Source organism: Tribolium castaneum, chromosome 9, assembly GCF_031307605.1.
Source record: "Tribolium castaneum strain GA2 chromosome 9, icTriCast1.1, whole genome shotgun sequence".
NCBI lineage: Eukaryota > Metazoa > Arthropoda > Insecta > Coleoptera > Tenebrionidae > Tribolium > Tribolium castaneum.
The window spans coordinates 8,683,435-8,705,112 of NC_087402.1; the positions used below are offsets into that span (position 1 = coordinate 8,683,435).

The following is a 21,678-nucleotide window of genomic DNA, read 5'->3' on the forward strand; positions in this document are numbered from 1 at the left end:
TTATTTGTAATTAATTAGTGGGTAAGTAAATAAATCTCAGATTACTCAGAAAGTGATAAAAGGAGTATGTAGTTGTGTTTTAAGCTTTTAAATATCGCCATTTGACATTTTCGGTGCACGTGTTGTAAAATGCAAGATAAAATGTAGTTAATCGTCGAAAATGTCTTAAACCATTGGGGGCGATATGATCCATCAAAGGACGCCCACCGTGGTCACGTGACGGCGCCAAATGACGTCAGAGGGAAAAGCGTTTTTTCGGCCTTAAAAAAGGCGATTATTTTTAAAATCCATTTTAGCGGAGGTGTTTTAATTTGAATTTGGTGATATATGTAGAGTCGAGTGGAATAAAGAGCTAACCAGACGTGCACGCATCTTTTGTGACGTATTCGAGTGTTCGATAGAGTAATAGTGTAATTAAGAGTGCGTTCGGTCGAGTAATGGTGTAATTAAGTGCGGGATCGATGAAATTCGTGTGGTATGTTTATGAGGTGAAAAAAATTCAGTGCGCACATAAAACATAATAATCTGTCTAAAAATCTGTCTCAAACGGTGAGTTTTCCACTTAATACTGTTGAAAAGGAGTAAAAGATTGATTCGAGATCGGAAAGAGCCTTTAGGAACGTCCACGTGCCCAGAAATTAGTGCTCAAACTTGCCTTCCACCACACGTCTCTCCTGCGGAAAGCAGTTTTGATCGCAACAAACTTTTATCCACGGCCTTTCGGATATTGAATATTAAGTCTGTATCTATACTGCGTTCCTTTGAAGCTCGAAAGCTATTGGAATGGTGCGCGCAAGGCAGTACTATCCAAGTTCTTGACGGCAGGACATCGTACTATAGTACACGTAGAGTGCGCCCAACTTTTATGTGTCACCTCTTTGGAAATTTGTGAACACCTTGACATTTTTAATGTAGTGGATAAAAGGGGATTTTTTTTCATTTTTTATTTTTTGCGTGCGGTGGCAGTGACCAATGCAAAAGTTTATGATGATATTCGATAGTATTAATTAGTGGTTTGACTGAACTATCGCGACCCTTAACCTGGATTATCTTTACATCGACTCGGGAACCCGCAATCAAGGTAATGTTTTCATCATTTTTCCCGACGAATTTCCCCGGAATGAGCAAATTTAAGCGCGCACCGCTTTCACATTTTAATTCTTTTTTGCACGATAAGTTTCATTCAAATGAATTTAATAAAAAAGTGTGTAAATTAATTCTGACTTAATTACTATTTGCACTCGTCGATTATGCATAATTGAGTCTTTTCATTGTTGCGACCATACTCGCTTTTTCATAACGGTAATAGATTTCGCTACTTGCAGTCCGGACGGACGCTACTTACTGTAACTGACCCGTAATCCCCAAGTAGCCCAACTTCGCATTTTATTAATTCTGTTCACTTTTGTTGCGTAAGCAAATATGTATTTCTTTGTGTGTATGTGTGTGTGAAACGCGATTCGATATGTCGATTACAGATAACAAGGTCGTTTACATTCTATTCGAAAACTGATTTCTTTAATGCTTTTTGTTCCTATCACCCGGACAAGAGGGAGAAATATTAACTTTTATTATTTATACAAGGAGCTTAAACGGGAAAATCCCCGTTTCCGCAAATTCCTTTTTTCCACTATCTTACGTCACTTCAAACTTTACTACTCCATTTGTTCCATGATTGATGGGGATTTTTTAAACACTGTCATTGCGCGCTAACGCGATAATTACAACTCTGACGTATTAAAAGTGAATTACAACAAAATTTAATCACGTCAGAGGCTTCAAGGAACTAGAAAACTCAACAATATCGCATTTTCGAGGTTAATTGAAAGTGACACCACTGGGTACACACACAAGTGAGCCGAGAATCTCAAAAGATCCTTATCTGTATTTATTTGTTTACCGGGAAGGAATTTTTCGTCGTGTCAATCCGATAAACGGTGCGATAATAGATTCGAACTGCATTTGAGGGTGACCCAAAACAGGGGTAAATGTAAATTGGTCCGATAGCCCTTTATAATTCGGCTCTCTAAACGATTCTCGCTCCGCCCCGGACCGTGACGATTTCACTTCGATTAATTCCCTTTTCCACGTTATTAAATCAAATTTGGATTCCACCGCAATGATACGCTCTACGTGCAAATAATTTGTAAACGCTACAGGAAAACACATCAATGTTTGTTATCGATGTTTACCGATAGCCATTGGGTCAACTCGTGATGCTTATTATATTCGGAGTCACCCTCGAGGAGAAGCCGATCGGGAGTTTTGCATAAAGGGGGAGAGGGCTTAACTATTTTTCCATAGGGGTCACCTGAGCAGCAAGTTCACACGCACCGCACACCTGTGCATCTAGGGGAGATAACTCCGGACCAAATTTGTTTTTCGTTGCGAATTACCTCGTCAAAATGCACCGCAGTAGCTGCTTAACCAGCTGAGTAACGCCGTTAAGCGTTAAGTGAATAATTACAGTGACCTCTATCAGTTCCGTTTACAGCGCTCCGGCGAAAATGCCGCGAGAACATGCCGAGTTTACGAAACACATGCACCAAAATTTCGGAGAAAAAAATTCACTCCTTTTCCAAAAAAGCGAGTTTGGAAAATTTTCTCAAACTTGTTAGACTCGAAATCATCGCTGCATCGAAGGGAAGTGTGTATCACGCTATCGCAGGCTGTCCCAGATAAAAATGCACGATTAACGACGTATAATTGGACGAATGCAAATCACACGTGACACTGTTTGTTGAAAAGACCCGGCGTTATCGTCCAGTCGGAAATTTAACTTTGAAATGAGTTTTTCCGTCGTATGTCGTCCTGGAGTTTCATTAGAATCAGTAATCAGACGTGAGCATTATTTGTAAACAATAATTCAGTCGATAAGAATGCTGCCTGACTAATATGTGTGTAAGCTATTGTTTTAATTTCGTCAAGTTGGCAGTGTTCCAAAGCAATAATGTCAGGCAGAAGTTCAACTTTCATGCAGAACAAATTAGTGGGTTTTCTCCTCTTTAAATATTCAGAAAGTTCTCAACGAAATTGGAGATTTTTGTCTGTTATGTCTTCCTCGTTTCCAGCACTTTTGCTCTTTTTACATAATAAATAAAGAAAGACATCAATTTGTTTATTACGCGCGACACCTTTTCACCTGATCATTCCTCGAAAAAAGGATTCGGTTAAGCGACTTTACACGGAGGATAAAGAAGTTTATTTTATGCTTATCTCGAGAGTGTCTTAAAAATGTGAGACAACCAGAACTTTATGTCATATGTAAACACGTGTGTTCGAAGAGGGAACGTCATATGAGACGCGCCGGGGTTCAATAGTCTAGTTGAGGGGAATCAGACCGGCTTAGCTAAAATTTAAGGGTGTGATCGCTCATATGCACCATATTGATCCCAACGAATTGCACAAAAATCTCATACGACTAACAGTAAAATTACAGCACAATAAACTTTACAGTTAGCTGGTTTCTCATGTTAATGGATTCACTTTTTTCGAAAAATTGCAAATAAATCGATACAAGTCTGTTGTTGTAGCGCTGCACTTTGGACCCTGTCCAAATAGCCTCTCCGAATAATTATGTCTTTTTCATGATAGCTGGGCGTATTTTTATCACAATTACGTTCGAAAACTAAACGGAAACACAAGATTGCATTGATAACATTTTTAAACTACATATCTCAGTCAGCTTGGAGTCACGCTTATCACATTTGCGACCTTGTTACCTGATAAGAATTGTTTAAATCCACAATAAGTGAATTAGTGAAACACGGCGTAGGTAGGCTTTGCTATGATGTGGATAGATCCTGAACTTGCTCAACCTCGACAAAATGGAATTGTATAGAGAATTTACAGCTTGCCTACCTGAATTTTTCAAGCTACTTTGTAGGGACTTCGTCTCTTTTATTATACTTTTGCCGTTCATTCACCGCACTAAATAAAATTAGACGTTTGAGTCGCCGGTCAAAGCGAGCTTTATTTATCCCAATTACCTTATTAAAATTATGTTAATTGTTTCAACTATTAGCACGAGATTTGTGTTACAGTTCCTTGTGATTAGAGCCAGTCTGAGAGTCGGTTTCTTCAAGTTGAGAGCCGCTGTTAACCGTTCGTTGCGTTTTACCATAAATTTTACCATACATGCATACCGGCGTTTACACTGTAAATTATACACGAGACCTGTTGCAAGCAGAAGCATTTTCTAGTTAATAAGATGAAATGAAAAAAGGACCTGCATACACACAACAAATACTCGTTGTTTCTTTTACGGATTTTGACTTTAGAATTGATCACCTTATTACGACGGAATTCGCATTCGGGAGAACTGGAAATTAAGTTATAGTTGTGAAAACTGAAGTTAATTTAATAACAGTGCTTTGTTCTTGCGATATTCAGTCTAATTGAACTTGAAGCGACATTTACTTAGTACATGCCTTGCACTCATTTCATTATTACATTGCACAGGCATTCATGAAACTTTCAATTTTAAATATTTGATGATCTCGTCGGCAAATATTTTTGGTTTTGTTGCGAAACTTTTCGAAAACTATTGCCAGAATATTGTTTTTAATTGTGCTCAAAACACGGGGATAAATTAAACTGGCACGCAGTAAAAAATAAGTTCTTTCGACTTATTTCAATTTGGATTGAATGCGCATTTCTGTTTTCAGCGTGTACAACAGAGCATTAACTGAATATAATAGAAACTGCGAGTCTGAAAATGTTGACGTTGGTTCATTGTAGTCTATCCAAAATTATAATTTCGATCCCTTGATGTGTCACACTGCACTTAACCATTTCTTGTGAAGTTTTATTTAAGTTTCTTTGAACTTCGACCAACTTTCGTCACGACTTAATTTTAAACCGAGTTCGAACAATTGTAAAATGTTGCTTAAATTAGATTATTCAGGTGATTGTATGGATGAGTCACAGTGTCCTCGATTATGAAAATTTCAGATTTCATTATTAACTGTCAGAAAATAAGTAATCAGCAAATGCGGTTTGTTGGGTGTAATTGAGTTCGGACACTTGTAAAATCAGTTGAACTTCCTGCACTTGGCAATAGCAATAACGGTAGTCGATTTCTCCGCGCAATGAAAGCGTTGATAAATTCCGAATTGTTAAATTGAAACACATTATGTAGCCACAAATTCTCAAGTAGGTCTTCCAACTCGCATCGGCGAAACTTTTCTATTGAGTTTGAATTGGAGGTGTGACTTCTGTTATTCAGCAAACACGGTCTTGTTATTCCAAGGCAAAAAATTCGCAATGTCCTTAAAATGTGCAGTAATAATCCTTGAATTACGTCACGTTTCGGGCCTGCATCACTCTTTCGCACGTTACGTGTTTCATCTGCAAAGTGATCATCGGCGGCATCATCATCGCTTGATGTAATTGCACCTAATTTTGAGCGAGATTATGAGTTTCTGTTTATTGTAAACACTGTTATGGGCATTGTGGTGGCCGGCCTGTGCTCCGCGAGCCACTCACCGTATCGATATAATTAAACACTTTCAGCGTGTAATTTAATACGCTGAAGAAACTGCAAACATGTGAGGGAAAACATCGATTTTTCCGCTTGCTTGCCGAATTTCGACCAAGAACTAATTACAAAAGTCCTCGACTAAAACAATAACCGGCCTTGCGGTCACTCGACACGAATTATTCGCGGAAGCGCGATTTTGGCCCGATTTTTCAGGTGAGACGCGTCCAGTTCTAGGAGTAGAGCAGTTTAGAAGATTAATGCGTGTTATGCGTTTCTTTGTATACGATTACAATGCATCTTTATGAGTCACGTGTGTTATCGTGGTGCATCTAGAGTCAAGACAGTCCACTCGTTTGTCCAGATTTATTGTCACTGAAAGAATATGGAAATTTGTGAGCCGTTTCGTTACGTGATTATTATGTTTTGTGGCGACCTAAAAACAGACAATGTTGGATTTTATGTGGCCTTAGTCGAGTCGAATTAACACCGCCATAAAAATTTATTATCACCAATCAATAAGTTTATCACTTGATCACGGGCCTGCTTCCTGTAACTAAACCCACTCTGTGTAGGTATATCCTATTTTCCTGTTGGATAGGGGGGTGTAATCAATTGTGTAAGCCGGGGCTGGATTTTGGATTTGGCATTTTTGGGTTAATGACTTTTGGAGAGGAGAAAAATAATTTTGTTAACGTCACACTTTATCTCATTCGGAGATAAGATAATGTAACAAGAGGACGGTCAGTTCTCTGTAGATTTTGCCACTGAACACAAATATTTTAACAATACTTCATTAATCCCGCTTCCAAATGTACAACAAAGGTACAATTCGGTTAAATTCAGCGATTATCTGAGTGAGGTATTTTTGTTCTAGGTAAGGCCATCCCACATAATTCCGTGGTTGTTTTCAAGGTAATTTTCTTAATTAGTCGGACTAGGTACACACAAAACGCCTTATTCCGGTACATAAAGAACACTTCTTATCAGCTTTATCACTTTCTACGCTTTTATAAATTACAACCAGATTGTTGTGCATGCCGCATCGATTATTTCATTAAATTCATTTACTTATTCTAAATTAAGTGCAAAATGTAATTAAACGAAAGCACTAAGTTTATTGGCACTGATGCGCAATTATCCTGACATAGACGAATGCTCTGGGGCTTCATCCGATGACGACAAATCAAACACGTCCTAAATATGGTATTCTCGGGGTATTTCCGTTCCATACGTTTACACCGCTGATATATCGACGCCCCTAGGGCCACAAGAGACTCTTCACTTACTCGTTACACCATAAGTAATTAAAGCAGAATGGGAAATCAGCGGGATTCTTGACGGGGGCCGAGCTATTTTTAAGAACACACTTGCAATAAAACTGATATGTCAAAACAAGTTTGTTATTTTAAACTTTACGGCGAGGTTAGAGAAGATTTCTTCGGCCGTGAACAAGGAAAATGCTCAGTTAGACGTAAAAATAAAGCAGAAAAGAGGTGCAAACGTCGCCATCGCTTGCAAAATTTTGGCCCAGCCAGTGTCCCTCGGAACGCTGGATGCGGGTCCGCACATGAAAATCTTATTTATTGACCAATTCCGCGTTAAATCGAGGCCGGCGAGTGGCGTTCTATTTTGACGTGAGCGTCGCGGCGCCGTCCTTGCATCTCTTGCGTCGTCAACCAACGCCTTTAAAGTGCAACTATTAGCTTGATTCTCGCAGCGAGGTCGGCGCTGATCAAATACAATTCACCTTGTTACACATAATAACGGCAAAGGTTGCTCAGCGCAAGGATGGGGGTCCATCTCTCTCGGCGGTAATTATATCGCGGCGACAAGTCTCAAAGAACGCGTGGGTGGCAGCCACATTTCCAGCACACAGGTATCGATATGTTTATATAATAGAAGAACGGAGTTGGAGAAGTGCGTTAGCTAATCTCGGACTTTCACTTAGGACGCATGCGTCCGAGAAGCGGCCCACTTTACCGTCTTGTTAACGGGGTCGCAAACTTGAACGGGGCCCCGAAATAACCGTTTGTGATCATTCACTTTTTACCGGCGACATTCCTGCGACGGCAAGCCGAACTACTTCGGCCGCCGTTTAATTATTTAACGGGAAGCCGCTCTCATACGAGTTTACCCTTTAAAAATTAATTGTCTTCGAGAAAGCAAGATTAACTTTGTGATTCTCACTCCGGTAAGGCTGTAGTGCGTTTCACAATTCATTCACGCTAGACTGACTGGCCAAATTCTTGTTTGCGCATTACAGTTACATTTACCGTGATGGGAATTAGACGCTTCCTCTAGAGACATTTAAATTTTTTTAATTTGACTGCTTTTTAGCCTCGTTAATAGGGTGGGAACTAGGACGGTGATAAACTGATAATTCTGTAACAATGAAAGTTATTGAAAGTGATGCTAATAAGAGAAAAGAAATTCATATCGGAGCAACTATTCCCTGTTCAGGCCAACAGCAGGATAAGTGTAGACAGCAGCAGTTTCTGTCGAGGACATGACTGTTTTATTCTATTGATCATATCTCTAAGAAATTAGATAATTCGTACTCACCGAGCGAATAATACTACAGATCAAGTTTTTGATTAAAAGTTTCAAAAGCATGGAATTACACGATCGTTTATTTGTTAAGTGAACACAAATTCGTTGATTTTTCAGAATTAGTTACTATCTTTACGAACAGTTTTTAATGAAAGTCGCTCTACGGCAAAAATCTAAATAGGTCTCACACCGCGATCTAATAAGATAACTGGTAATTAAATGCCTTATTTTGCAAAATCTGCCATAACCACTTTATGGGCTTCTCGGCAGTGAAGATTTTCCGTGCAATTTTCATTTAATTTACCATCTATTATAATTATGTAGTTGGGTTTTATATGCAATAACATGGTGAATCGGATTATGCGTCCGCCATTTTTCATTACTTGTAAAGCATCAAAAATGCGTTTTTTGCGAATTTTCAATTTTATGGTTCAGTGTTTGATTTCTATCGATAGTTTTTTTGTTTGTTCCCATCGGAAAGGTTCGTCTGCATTTGCAAGTTAATTTCTTGATATGTGGACTATCAATTTACGCGAATCTCTCATTACGATTATCTCATTACAATGACGTCGCCGTTGATTGATTGTTATCCATCAGCTCACGTAAAAGCAGCTCTTTCACCATACAAAGCGACAAACTCGAAGAGTGAATGTCCCTATTGTTCGTGGCCAATTTCCATAAATGTCTAATTGTTTACAAACGTCTTTTCGGATTTGGTGTCAGCGCGATCTGAACCTGCAGTCTCCATCCAGCAACTGTTATACATTATAAAACGATAAACCGCTGTAAAGTGAGGATATAAAGTGAGACAACAGTAAAACGGAAGTCGTTTATTGTAGACCAGATTCATTACGTGCGTATATCTCGCCATAATAACGGTGCAAGCGTTCCGTCATTCCGATTTTCAGCAAGTTTTCACTTGGCTCATGCTCCTTCCATGTCTTCTAATAAAATTGCTCAACGTTGTGTCCCACTGACCCACTTCGGGACGTCATTTACTTATAGACTGAGTCGTCGTGACGTATTACGGCGATCGTCGCCTTGTCGCCGGTTAGATTTGCCGTTTTGCAGACAGGAAGTCAATTAATATTTGCCGGTTTTCGCTAATAACTTATGAAAAACAACACAACGGCCTCCAAACACACCATGACTTAATCCGATGGCGTAACTTCGACAATTACACAGATTTACCGCATAAGCGAGTCATGGCGTAACCGCACTGCAACACTACTACAACCAAAATCAAAAACTATTTCGGACTTTAAGCGTGCTTGGTCAGAGTTACAGCCAGGCTTCAGGGACAACCCTCAACACTCATCCTGGAGATTTATTGCAGTATTTCACCTCTTCGCGATGTCTTTGTTGTGGAAATTTCCGCCAACTCACGCGATATTGACATTCGTCGCTGCTCCGCTCGTATGTGAGCCGCTTAAAAATCGACAAAATTCCCAAATATGGGATTCAATTAAAACCAGCTTTTCCCGTATCACTACGGAAGTGATAACTGATAACTGATAAATATTGCCCAACAAAGCATTCACCTATATGCGACTAATATTTGTTCTTACCTTTGTTCGTATTCAAACGATTTGTCTTTGTAAAATTTTATTTTATTCGAATTTTTATTTGTTGTGACACACAATAAAATCCCAAAGAAGTGATGAGGACACATCGGCTTAATCATATTTAGTGTGTTTGGCGATAGATTATGGTATTCCCTTTTTCCTGCTATATGTTTAATTAAGTAGGTATATCCAGTTATTCTGCGTAAATGATGATAAAATTGATAATAAACACAAACATTTCTGGTTATGCAAACAATAGGCAGTTGTCAATAAACACCTACCAGTTTGATAAAATTAATTTTTTGGTTTTTGGTGGTCGTAACAATGTTCAAAGTAGTTGTTTTTGGCAAACCCCAGTCCGGTTGTGATTTATTTAACTTCTGACCTATAGTTTATAATTTTATGTTTCAAGTACCTCTCTGCTTAAGGAGTTAGCTCATGTTTGTTTTTTAAAGCCACCGCAAGGAGCTAAGCTTCTTGAACTGGTACACATAAATATTTTCGTAAACCCACTACAAAGCCATCCACGTATTTTTCCTTCTTGAACTTTACTCTTTTGTGAATGTAAACCGTGTTATTTCGAAAACCAAAAATAATTTTTGAGATTTCTTGTCGATTTATGTATCACCTGTTTGAGAGGTGTGTCGTTGCGTCACAAGTCGAATTACAAATGCCAGCTCCTCAAGGCTGTACCTGGCTGTTCAATTTTAAAATTTGAGCGTAAAAGTTTGATAGCCTTTTTCCTCGAGGATGTGCCAATAATCTCGTCGAAAACATTGATATGTGGTGGAATAAGTTCATAGAGTAGATAATGTTTGACGTGTTTTTATTTGTGGCGTAAACCGAGATTGTGATGAAAATAAAACATATAAAATGGAGTTCGCCGACGAAGTATGCCGCATCCAAACAAAGAGGAGCTCGACGGAAAATAAAATCAAGATGAAATTTATGTTTGAATTTTTCGGCAGCCGCCACTCTTAAAATATTTAACTATTATCGTGCAATTCTGCGGTTTGTGTCTCCAAATAGCGAAAAGCGTGTAAATATTGACGAGTGAAAGGAAACCGGAGTAGGTAAACAAGTTATAGAAATTTGAAAAGACCCGGATGAAGGCCGAAACGACCAACCGACCTTGGAAGATCTCTTGAGGAAGGTCAGGGTGAGTTTTCACCGTGATCGATAAGCCTCGTGGATTCGATAAATATTCCGACTTTCACTGATGTAACAATGATGTGTGAAAACCTTGCAGGAGACTCTCTATTTCAAAGCAGCGCTTTAATTTTTTTCACCATTCAATGCAAAAAAGTTATTGTTTATGTAATCCGTTTATCCGTAATAAACCCGATTTTTACGCCGCCAGTTTAAATGAATTTCAGGTGATATCCCCGATCGCAATCAATAATTCAGTGGCGGAGATTTGGGCCATAATGAGCCGCTATTGCCGTGATCAATACAAATTTACACGATCATGTTTTCGGCATAATCAGGTCCGTTTAACACACTGAAAAGCAGGTAAACAAGAAGGTTTCGAAGATTTACAACCGGGCGTTACGCCTATTAAGACATTCGTTCAAAAAACAGGCGTTTTGGATTGTAGGTATGCTTAAAAATCGAGTGCGAGTTGTGGGAAATGTTTAGAGTAAACAACTACCTTTTTAGCCGAGTTAAAAGGCTTTGTGTTGCAACAATGGCCCATCTCGTTTATTATTGATCTTATTAAATAATCGAGTTGTGGGTCATGTTTTGCGAAAATATCGTTGAAGGAGTCAATAGGTGCCGTGATCCCCCAATTAGTTTCGTTTAATGCGAATTAACGAAATTGGCTTGAGTGAATTAAATTTTCATGATACCCTCCTGAAAGACTGCAGCAGGATCGCGTGCTTCGGCGCGAGTCACGATATGTTTTTGATTGTCAACATTATTTCCAAGTTTTCCCATGTAAATAGATGGTAATCTTTTGGCGTTCGGTTTGATTTAGAGCAAAAGATGCGCATGAATCGGAAATTAATTAAATTTTTGGCGCGACAAATTCGGAATAACACCTGAACACAATAAAATTTGCATTCTCCCCCGGCGTCACTCCAACTTACTCTAATGCATGTGGAAGAGGGTGAGTGCGGCAGCGCTGAATGAATTTATCCGTTTCTCGGGACCCCTTCGGGGCTGAAAATTAAAATTTTTCCACCCGGTTCTAATCAGGACGAGTATAAATATCATTACAGTCCTCGCCTAGGAAAGTTCAAACGATTTCCGGCGTCTTGTTTTTAGCGGAGATAAATTCCTAGCATTTAGGGGTTTTGGGTGTTTCTGTTATAAGCCGGAGCTAATCGTAGCCGACTCTCAAACACACCGAGTTTTCCATTTAACCTCACTATATTTTACGAGCTTTTAGTTAAACAAGTCGAGACACTTGATTTATTGGCTGGGTTCCCAAACACACTCAAAATTGTGATAAATTCGCGCGGTTTATATTCAATTTTATTCTTTTATCACTGTGTATACATAAAAAATTCGCCAGACATGAATATTCATCGCCCGGCGCAATTATTAACCATACGCCCCAAATTAATTATAAATAATTCGGGGTCTATTTGGCTAATGGCGAACTTACGCTCTGATGGACGTGATAACACTATCGCTTCATTTTTACGCTTGTCTTAATTGCAATGTTTTCCTCATCGCCGTGATTAATGTGCCCCTGCGGAAAGCTCTACTCCATTACTTAAAAAATACAACACGTCTTTTATTTATTTTATGGTGTAGTTTTCAAACCGAATTAAAATTCATTGAAATGGCCATTTTAGAAACATAACGTATTTCATATTTTCCGTATTGACGTTTCGCCAATAATGTCAATAAATTTAACATTCAGCGAAATACAATGATGCATTCGGTACAATCCATGAAAATAATACACGCCTGAAATATCCGTTTCAAACACGCCAGACATTACTACAAACACTTTAATACCATCAAAATTTTCAATCGGGTTGTAACTGGTAAATATCTAACCACTGAAAACTTTTGTTCTCGTCGTAATTGAAGTTGAATACACTTTCTGTACAAAAACCCGCCTACCAGAAAACTTTGACAAGAGATTAATTGCAGCCTTTCAACGTTGCATCGTACTAGAGACAGTTTTTAAATCGATATGATAACCTACATAAAGCGACTACAATTGGAGCCTTGGACTTGTTAACGACGAAAAGTCTGCTATCATCAACCAAATTCCAACAAAAATATTTTCGCTTTGTAATTATTAATCCCTTGAAGGGGTAATAAACCGTTCAAATGGACGAATTTTTGCGTTGCCACATTGTTGGGAAAGTAACAATCACTCACGTTCATATTTTGTTCACGATTACCGATAACCGTGTGGTAAAATTATCCAAGTTTCATTTTTTCAACTAAAGAGCCGTCTTCGAAATTACACTCCTTCAGCGTACTTTCACTCCGGCAATTCTACCTTACTTCCAAGTGACTTTTTTTTTATGCTAATTGGGCGAATGAAATTTTCACTATTAATCACAAAACATAGGAATTTTGAAGATGCGAAATAAGTCAAGGGACTAGGCAAGGTTAATTTGTTTATCGCCTTGAATCAAGTAGAGTGAGAGTGGACAAGGGCGTCGGCGGTTCGGGGAAGCCCGCAGAAGCGGGCAAAAGCGTCGCCTCTGAAAGTCGTTTACGTGCGATGGCGCAACGAAGTAGATAAGCATATAAATTGCGTCGGTATCGAGTAAGTAATTTCCGTTTTATTTGATCGTTTTTCACGCATTGTTGTGCAGGCCGGGTCAGAGTTTTTGACACACTTGTTACGGATATGAACTGGTTGTCGTCATTTCTGTGTCATCCTTGACACGTTATTGGCGATCCTATCTTTCATTCAATATTTGTGCAAGAAAGGAAAGTTTTTTTGGTCGCGCCACCCGCATAGCAATCAATTACACCGATGTATAAATCATGACGTTACATAACCATATGTATAACATCAACACTTGCATCGGTTTCGTGCAGTAGCCCTCAAAATAGCCAAGAAATGTTGGGAATTTTCGAGCCGTGGAGAAGAACAGCGACGTGTCGATCTTATCTAAACGGCTTGAGGGACCACTGCTAAAAATTCGGGCCCAAAAATCGATCCGGAGGCACTGGATTAGTTAAGTGTCAATTGCGAGTGAATTATTATCAAGTGCAAACAATGCTCGACTGATAATTGTAAGGTTTGCGTTACGTGACGGCGACCCAAGAACATACAGGTTTAGCTTATGCCAGTAATAACACAATTTATATTATAACACAACTAGTGGAGATTAACTGTAATCCCAAACAACAAATAATCAAGTTCAATACCACAACTATTTAATGCTAATTTATAGCGTTTAGAGACACGCAAATACTGAAATAATTTTGATTGCTTTTTACCATTGTTTCAGCCAGTGACAAACAATAGCGCTTTTGCATATTTCGTAAAGACTAATGACCAAATTAATTATATGGCACATAGACACGTGAACTAATGATTTTTAAATGATGGTGTGGTAAGTAATAGTTTACTGTAATGTCTTTAAAAAAAGTAAACCTTATTTGAACAACTTGACGCATTTGGGCATCATTTAGTTTAATTAGTCGGTTTTTTGTTGTGATTGGCACGCTGTAAAAGTCTATAGCATTTAATACGTAAAACTAAGTAACACTAGCTTTTTGTACTACTAATTTGAGAGCAGAATAACAATTCGTCTTACACAACCGTTTCTCCTATTACGTTATTTTTGTAAGAAATAATTTACAATTACAATTAAGGACCCTATTAACTTGGCCTCGTAAAGTATGAAAAAGTAGGTTTGTTTACCTTTTGTAAGAATAAGAAGTGATACTCGAGGAAAAACTTTGAGCAATACATCATTTTGGAAGTTTCAGATTAGAGTATCTCTGCGGAAAATTTAAGTCATATACTACTACTTGGGCAAATGACTCCTAATGGCCAGAGAAATTAATTTTAAAAGGGTGCACAAAAAATAAAGTCCTTCAGTTTTCAGTTCAATGGTTTTATTGAGAGCTCGTTATGTAATTGGGTCTGAGCGAGTTTTTCTAAATTCTGTAATGAACGATTTTGGACATATTGATATATAAATCTTGGAAGCTTTTGAAGTTGAAAAAGTTTCTTATTACGTTAATCTCTTTGAGGAAATATTTCGTTACGGCGTTTATCGATTGGTAGAAAGTGTGTAACAGGATGTGTAGGACTTTGCACCATCTTGTTGAATCGTATAGGTGTATATTGCGTCTTTTGTGCGAAATTTTTGTCGTATTGATCGGAATAAATGTCCCATTGGCTGGCATAATTAGTGTAGCACGGTCATAAATCCGCTCGATACAGCATAACAGTGTTGATAAACGGTTTAATTAACACGAAAATAATATTTTAATCAATCATGGCCGATTACTGTTTGTGTGAACACAAAAGGTTATCGAGTGCGTAGATAAAATCGTGTGTGAAATGAAAATCGTTACCGCATGATGTTTAAGAGCGGAAAAAGCATTGTAGGTTGTGTTTGCGCCCTAACCCCATTTAAGAGGGAAGGGAGAGACGATATAGAGAAAGGGAGTGAGCTCGAATCCCGCTGCAGAACCATAACCCTCTTGATTTATATTTTTTATATTTGTTAATTTAAAGCGTGACTTTCATGTAAAAATACAAATTGAAGGATTTTTCCCATTGTTCCCGAGGCCATTTCTCTTCCCCCAAGTACTCGGCGCAATTATTTGTTGCGTAATGACGTCACGTACACCGCCTTTTCGTCACTTATTTAATTATAAAGTAATTTTAATCCCGTCGGAAACCATCGGGTTCATCATTAACTGTTTAATTTTTTCTCTCCGACGGAGGAAATTTTCAAACGTAGGTAAACATTGTTTCAGTTCTAATTGCATCCATGTAAATCGAGACCAGATTATATCAGTAATGGTGTAATTGTGTAATTAATTAGGAGCTAACATCGCGGCCACGTACAAAAGAGACGTTCTTTTGCACTTTCTCTCGTGTTTGACTTTCACCCTTGAAGAGCCGGATTACAAAATGAGTGAATGTAAGTCATAATTGAAGAATTCAACTGGAAACGTCTCAAGAACGGAAAAAATCCAGCGCCGGTTCTCAAGCAATTGCCAATTAAGACGTTATGTCTCCAGAACTGTCAACTGAAAAAGCGGAATTTACACCCAGATCCACTAATCTCTGGATTATTTTATCTCCCACTGTTTATCTCCGCAACTGCTGTTCATAATCTTCCCATATTTCGTATTGACGCGTCTATTTTTACCGTTGCCACTTTTATCTTCTTTATTTACCAGTGGCTTAACCCCGCTTTGATTTTTTCTCTTTCGACGATTTAAATCTTATTGGGTGAACGTTGAACTAAACAACACTGCTGCATTTTCCCGACTTTATAGGTTTCGCAAACCAACCATGAAATGAAAATTGCCAGTAAAATCGTGCAGATCTTAGGATGACATCGCAAGGTGAAGCCACTGAAGAGAATTTCAAAGTAAATGCTGCAGGATAATACTCGAAATGACCAACGATGAAGCATTCTATTGATACTTGGCGGGTCATCTGGTCAAACAAAAATTTATTAGAGTGGCTTTAAAGTGTGGCGAAGCCGTGAAGTCATATCTTTATTGTGCAAATTAGTTAATCAGTTTTATTTAACTTGTGGATTTAAATTAAAATCTTTAATTAACGCTGAAATGTAAAATTAATACTCGATTAAAGTTTTGCTTTAAACGGAATGCTGAATAGATTACGATTTTTGACATTTTTTCCACCGACATTTAATGATAGTTCTGAAGAAATTCCAGGCAATTTAGCCTTCTCGCAATTGCTACGATGGCTTGTTATTATTATTTAACCCTGGTTTACCGTTGCAATTCACACTTGAAGAGTCTCAAACGTGACTCTTCAAACAATTAAAAATTACTCATTAGAAGCCAATGACCACATTGTATATTTCAACAATTGATAACGTGACCTCTGCAATTACATGGTGGCATCCTTGATTTGTAATTCCACGGTTTGGAAATGCTAAAATTCGGTAAAATTACCGTTAAGTATCCGCGTACCGCTTTGTAGTGTCTTTGTTGATACAGTTATTTTCAAGAAGTTTTCTCAAGGCTGAATCAGTGGCGTGTCTTGATATCCTGCTTTCTTCCCACTTTTTCCGAAGGATTAAGCGTTTAGCAGGGACGTAATAAAACTATTAATTGTGTTGCAAGTGGACGTTGTAAATCATTAGTGTGGTACGAATTTTATAGGCGATTATAATTGATATTATTAGCACGCATGTCTAGCCTTATGAACCTTGACAGCGAACGCGTAGTAGATCGTCAAGGTTCTTTAGAATGCTAATAGATCAACAACAAACGAACGATCTGTACGATTTGTACAAATAATGAATAAATAACGCGTTTCTGTTGTAATTAGCTTTAATCAACTTTTCCTTTCTTGCCCAGATAACGAGTCCTGATAGCGTTATTCCTTCAACTATCAACCGGAAGAAGCTGCAACTGCACCAACCTACATACTTACCCAAAACCAACGATGAAAATCGATTGGTGAATGTTTGGGTGTGTGTCAGTGAAAGTTTTCTCTAATAAGAAAGATGCCTCAAACCGTTCAAATATCCCAAGTGTTGTCATTGTACTTAAAAGTAATTTTAGCTAAAATCAAAGTGTATAAAACGAAAGTAGTTATACAAGTGTTACGCGACCTCGATACCGCAGCACTTTTTCAACGCTAGAGTACTCTAGGTTTCATTAAGTAAAAACATTGCAAAAATAATTTATGCTTCGGCAATGAATTACGAAAAATGGGAATGGCGTCACCAAACAGCCAATTTCTCGCCGAAGAAAGACACATATTGGCGTCGAAAGCAACAGTTTTAACTCGATTTTTATAGGCGAGAATGTCAGTTTCCAGAGACGTGGTGTGAGGATTGCAAATCGTGTCGAGCAAGTTCATGACCATTTTATTGCGCCACTGCTGTTTTTTCCAAATAAATTCAAAATATTTATTGATCAATCATGAATTTATTAAAAGGGATCGCCACCACCGAAATGGTTTGCATCGAATCGATCCCGGTTAATAATTAATTGTGTTTCTAATAAAATTGGGTTTTCTAGCTGGGGAATTGTGTCGGAACGTAACTATAGGTTCGTGTAACGTACGAATTACCCACACCACTTTAATAAATGGTTGTGTGAATGATTTTATCGGATAACACAAATTATTAAATTATGAAGATATCGTAAAAGTGACAATTTCATACCGAATTATGTTAATACGATTTTTATGATACATATCTGAGTGTTGTACGATCTGATGGCAAGTTCACGGCCAGAGTCGTTTATAAGTGCATATATTAACATGTTTGTTCAACCACTTGAATTTTTTAGCGCTGAAACGGCGACAGTGGCAGCAAATATTTTAAATTTTGATATATAAATTTTAAATCGCTTTGTTTACTCTTTAGTAAATTAAACATCAAATGATTAACGCGACAAAGCAAAATTATAAAGCGTTTAGTTGGTTGATACGTTTACACCTACTGATTAAAATTGGTACTAATCAGTAGCCTTGAATGTTAGTAAATACCTCTCCGAAAAATATTCTTTGTGCTAACAACAAAACAACAAGTTGACTGTAAGCCAAGTCTTTGTTTATTTAAATACGGAGTGCTCGTCCCTAAATATGATCTTACGATCAAGTTTAAAGCAAAATGTACATTACACTTTAACCATTTTACTATAAATTAATCTCCTTATCTTATCTCCTATTAATAAGATGTTATACCACGTACGAGTGTAACAAGCATTCGTTATCTTATTGGTAGTAGTGAACTCTTGCGCTTTCAATCCGGAATAAGTAAGTGTATTTGTTTTTGGAAAAATCTTCCGGGTGACTCATCACAACAAAACTATTAGGGGTTGTAACATTATCTCACTTAATGACTTTTTGCCAAACATTTCTAATTCGTCGTTTGACGCGTCAACATCTAGCAGATGTTGGTGTACAAAGTGGGCGAGTGTTTTTTTGAGTTTGATGAAACTTACTTCGTGTGTCTGTATGTCGCGTTTTGCTTTTCAAAAATCTGAATGTCTTTCTTTGTTGCAGTCCCTGAGACAGAGCCTGTGGCTACCACAATGAAATCTCCTCCAGCTGTGACCGACGACTGCGATGACATATTCGGCCCTCCACGCACCTACCCCACCGGTTACTGTCCCCCCAAGAATCGGCCATCGATGATATCAGCGAAATACCGGCAAAAGGAAGAGCGTCGGAAAGTGTTGAAGATAAGTTTGAACAAGCTGAAGAAGATCGAAGACCCCGAATCGAGTCTCTGCCGATCGGTCCTGATCAACAACACCATGAAGCGGCTGCAGAAGGAGGCTCGCGACGAGAAGATCCAGAAGCAGCAGCTCAATTACCCCCGTTGCTACGACAACGACAACATCCTCAACATCAAGAACGAATTTATCAAGAACGAGAGCAAGACCAGTGGGACTTTTGACGAGCCCCAGGTCGATTTTGTGGTGGAGAACGACTTTGACGCGAAACTGGCCGAAGAAATCGTCACTGCGAAGAACATGGAAGTGTTCAATGAGCTGGTTGAGGAGAACTTGAACAATCTCGAGCAGAGTTTGAGCTCGAACCTGGTGCAGGAGCCGATGGAGAGCAACGAGCGGTTCGCGTCGCGGAAGCGCTCGTTCGACGATATGGAAGATTGCGACGTTCAGGACGTGCTGAAGCAGTTCTACATGCCGCCGACCCCTCGCATGCTGACTTGCATCGACGACGACGAGGACGTGAACGTGGTGGACGCGGCGCCTTCCCCGAAAAAAGCCAAAGTAGACGAGAATTTCGAGCCTAAAAGTGACTTCAGTGAGACGAGTATGGCCGACGTGGTGTGTGATAAAACCGGTGACTTTAGTGTAAATAATTTCATTAATAATAATATACCGAGCGAGCGACTGAGGTATACAAGTCAGAACGAGACGGACTCGAATTCTTACAGTTGCGGACATGCATCCATGTTCAACGAACTGCAGAATAACGTTTATCACAATTTAATTGCATCATTGGAGACGTAGCAGTTTAGTAACAGTATTTAGGCAACGATTTTTTTGGATAACGTCTTTATTTATGTGATAGTGTGAATGATTTACTTAATTGTTTCATCCGCCCGTGAAAACTTTCATTCTCCCTGGTGCTAAGCGGCGTCACTGTCCATCGGAAATTTTCACGGGGCCTAAATTACGTAACTTTCACATTGAATTTTTTTCAACGTTCAATTTTGTAATGCTTTTAGCTCTCTACGGCTACTAAAGAATTATGTTCCTAACGTCTTCTATTTCCAACGTTTTATTGCGTTACTGATTTCTTTGTTCTAGTGAGTAGAGAGCGAAAATATCTGTGATATTACAATTAAAGCAAAATGTGTTAAAGGTTAGATCAATTTTAAAAAGCCTGTACGATATAGACTTAGATAATACAATGAGAGTTATCTGTAAAGATGCTTGTAGATTGAAAAAGTTTGTTGGTGTTATTTACCACAAACTCCTTTACAATTTCCTGGCACTTGTAGAAGCATTTAAAGAAACTTTGTGTCTTTGTGGCTTTAATAGCGATATTGTCCCCGTTTCTTCATATCCATATCAGATGATCTATGCTGCAGAAGTTTAGATACATATTTTTGAAAATAATGAAAAGTGGCATTAACGACAATTTTTGATAACATTTTTGAATTTTTTATACCTGCCAAAATGAGACGTATTTTTGACGTAGCACAGTGCTTTAACTCTCCCATCTCATCCCGGAATCGGTTATCATGTTTTAAATTCTATTTTTTTACGTTTTTCTTGAATATTTTTGTATATTTTACATGCAAATTATCGTTGAAAAAATTATTGTAACTTTTTTATGCAATTTAGTTAGTGTTTGTGTTATGGGTTTTGCCATATTTTGTTTTTATATGTAACAATTTATGTGTACATATGTAGTTATCAATTACTATCCTCTGTTAGTTTATTTATGTATTATATATTTTCCTCGTTATGTAATTAATTACTCAAATAACATTATTTATTTGGAAAACCATTATCACACAACTTGTTTTATTGTTGGAACTGATTGAACAAAAGAAACCTCGTTACAATAATTTTTGGAGAAAAATAAGTTTCTATTGAATACCAAAACAGTGTTACCGCAGATTTACCACTCTTGTATAATATTATTACTATTATCATATGAATTATTATTGTATTGTATGTACATTAGGCATTATCAAAATTTCAGGTAATGCAATAAAGTACCTGAAAAATACAACTGTTTTTTTATCAACCTTCCACTTTTCCTCCTGTAGATAAACGTTGCACCATATTGTTCCGGCGATGTGAATTGATTAGTCATGAATAACCGCGTTGCACTTTCATATCTTAACAAAACCAATTTATTTATTCTATTTAGACCACATCTGCGTGACTAAAAGACCGGCAAATGGAAACAGTTCGGCAGTAAAATGTTTGGAACATATGTAAAAGTACTAAGCTCAAATTCACTATCAAACATCCCTAACCGAATCAATATCGTTTATGCTGACAAAATCGAAGAGGGGAAAACGGAAAAGATTTCATTTTGCCAACATCTTCGCTACAATGCTTTTAATATAAATACTCTAAAACGATTTTGACGTCAAAAATTCAACAACGGCCGTTGCGTTATTATTTTAATGGATAGAGGTATCATGTGGCCGTATATTAATTAACACTTGAAGTCGCAAACTCTAGACTGTTCCGTTAGAGTATTATAATTTCCCCGCAACTCTAAAAGAAGCACATCAACCACCCTCCGCGAATATTTCTCATTCTGAGAGGATTTATGTCCCGCGTAAAAATTAATATGGTCGCAGATGATTATCGTAAAGTTGAAATATTTAACATAACTCATTTTATTTACTCCCTCTTTAATGGCATCGAAATGTGTATATTCCAACTCGTACACACACCAGCAATAATTTCAAATAAATCACG

At 38.0% G+C, this 21,678-nt stretch overlaps 1 protein-coding gene across 6 annotated transcripts; it reads left to right on the forward strand.

Moving 5' to 3' along the window:
* Positions 1-427: 427 nt before the first annotated feature.
* On the forward strand, positions 428-20,974 carry LOC663634 (uncharacterized protein). 6 transcript variants are annotated; one of them, XM_015979450.2, is made up of 3 exons: positions 6,207-6,304; positions 6,357-6,394; positions 18,764-20,974. In XM_015979450.2, exon 3 carries the CDS (start codon positions 18,793-18,795, stop codon positions 19,738-19,740), a length of 948 nt encoding a protein of 315 aa, XP_015834936.1. In that variant the 5' UTR covers positions 6,207-6,304; positions 6,357-6,394; positions 18,764-18,792; the 3' UTR covers positions 19,741-20,974. The 6 variants fall into 6 exon arrangements, with proteins under 6 accessions (XP_064214764.1, XP_008192659.1, XP_008192658.1 ...); XM_064358694.1 differs by lacking the exons at positions 6,207-6,304; positions 6,357-6,394 and adding an exon at positions 428-549; XM_008194437.3 differs by lacking the exons at positions 6,207-6,304; positions 6,357-6,394 and adding an exon at positions 783-1,081.
* Positions 20,975-21,678: the final 704 nt, after the last annotated feature.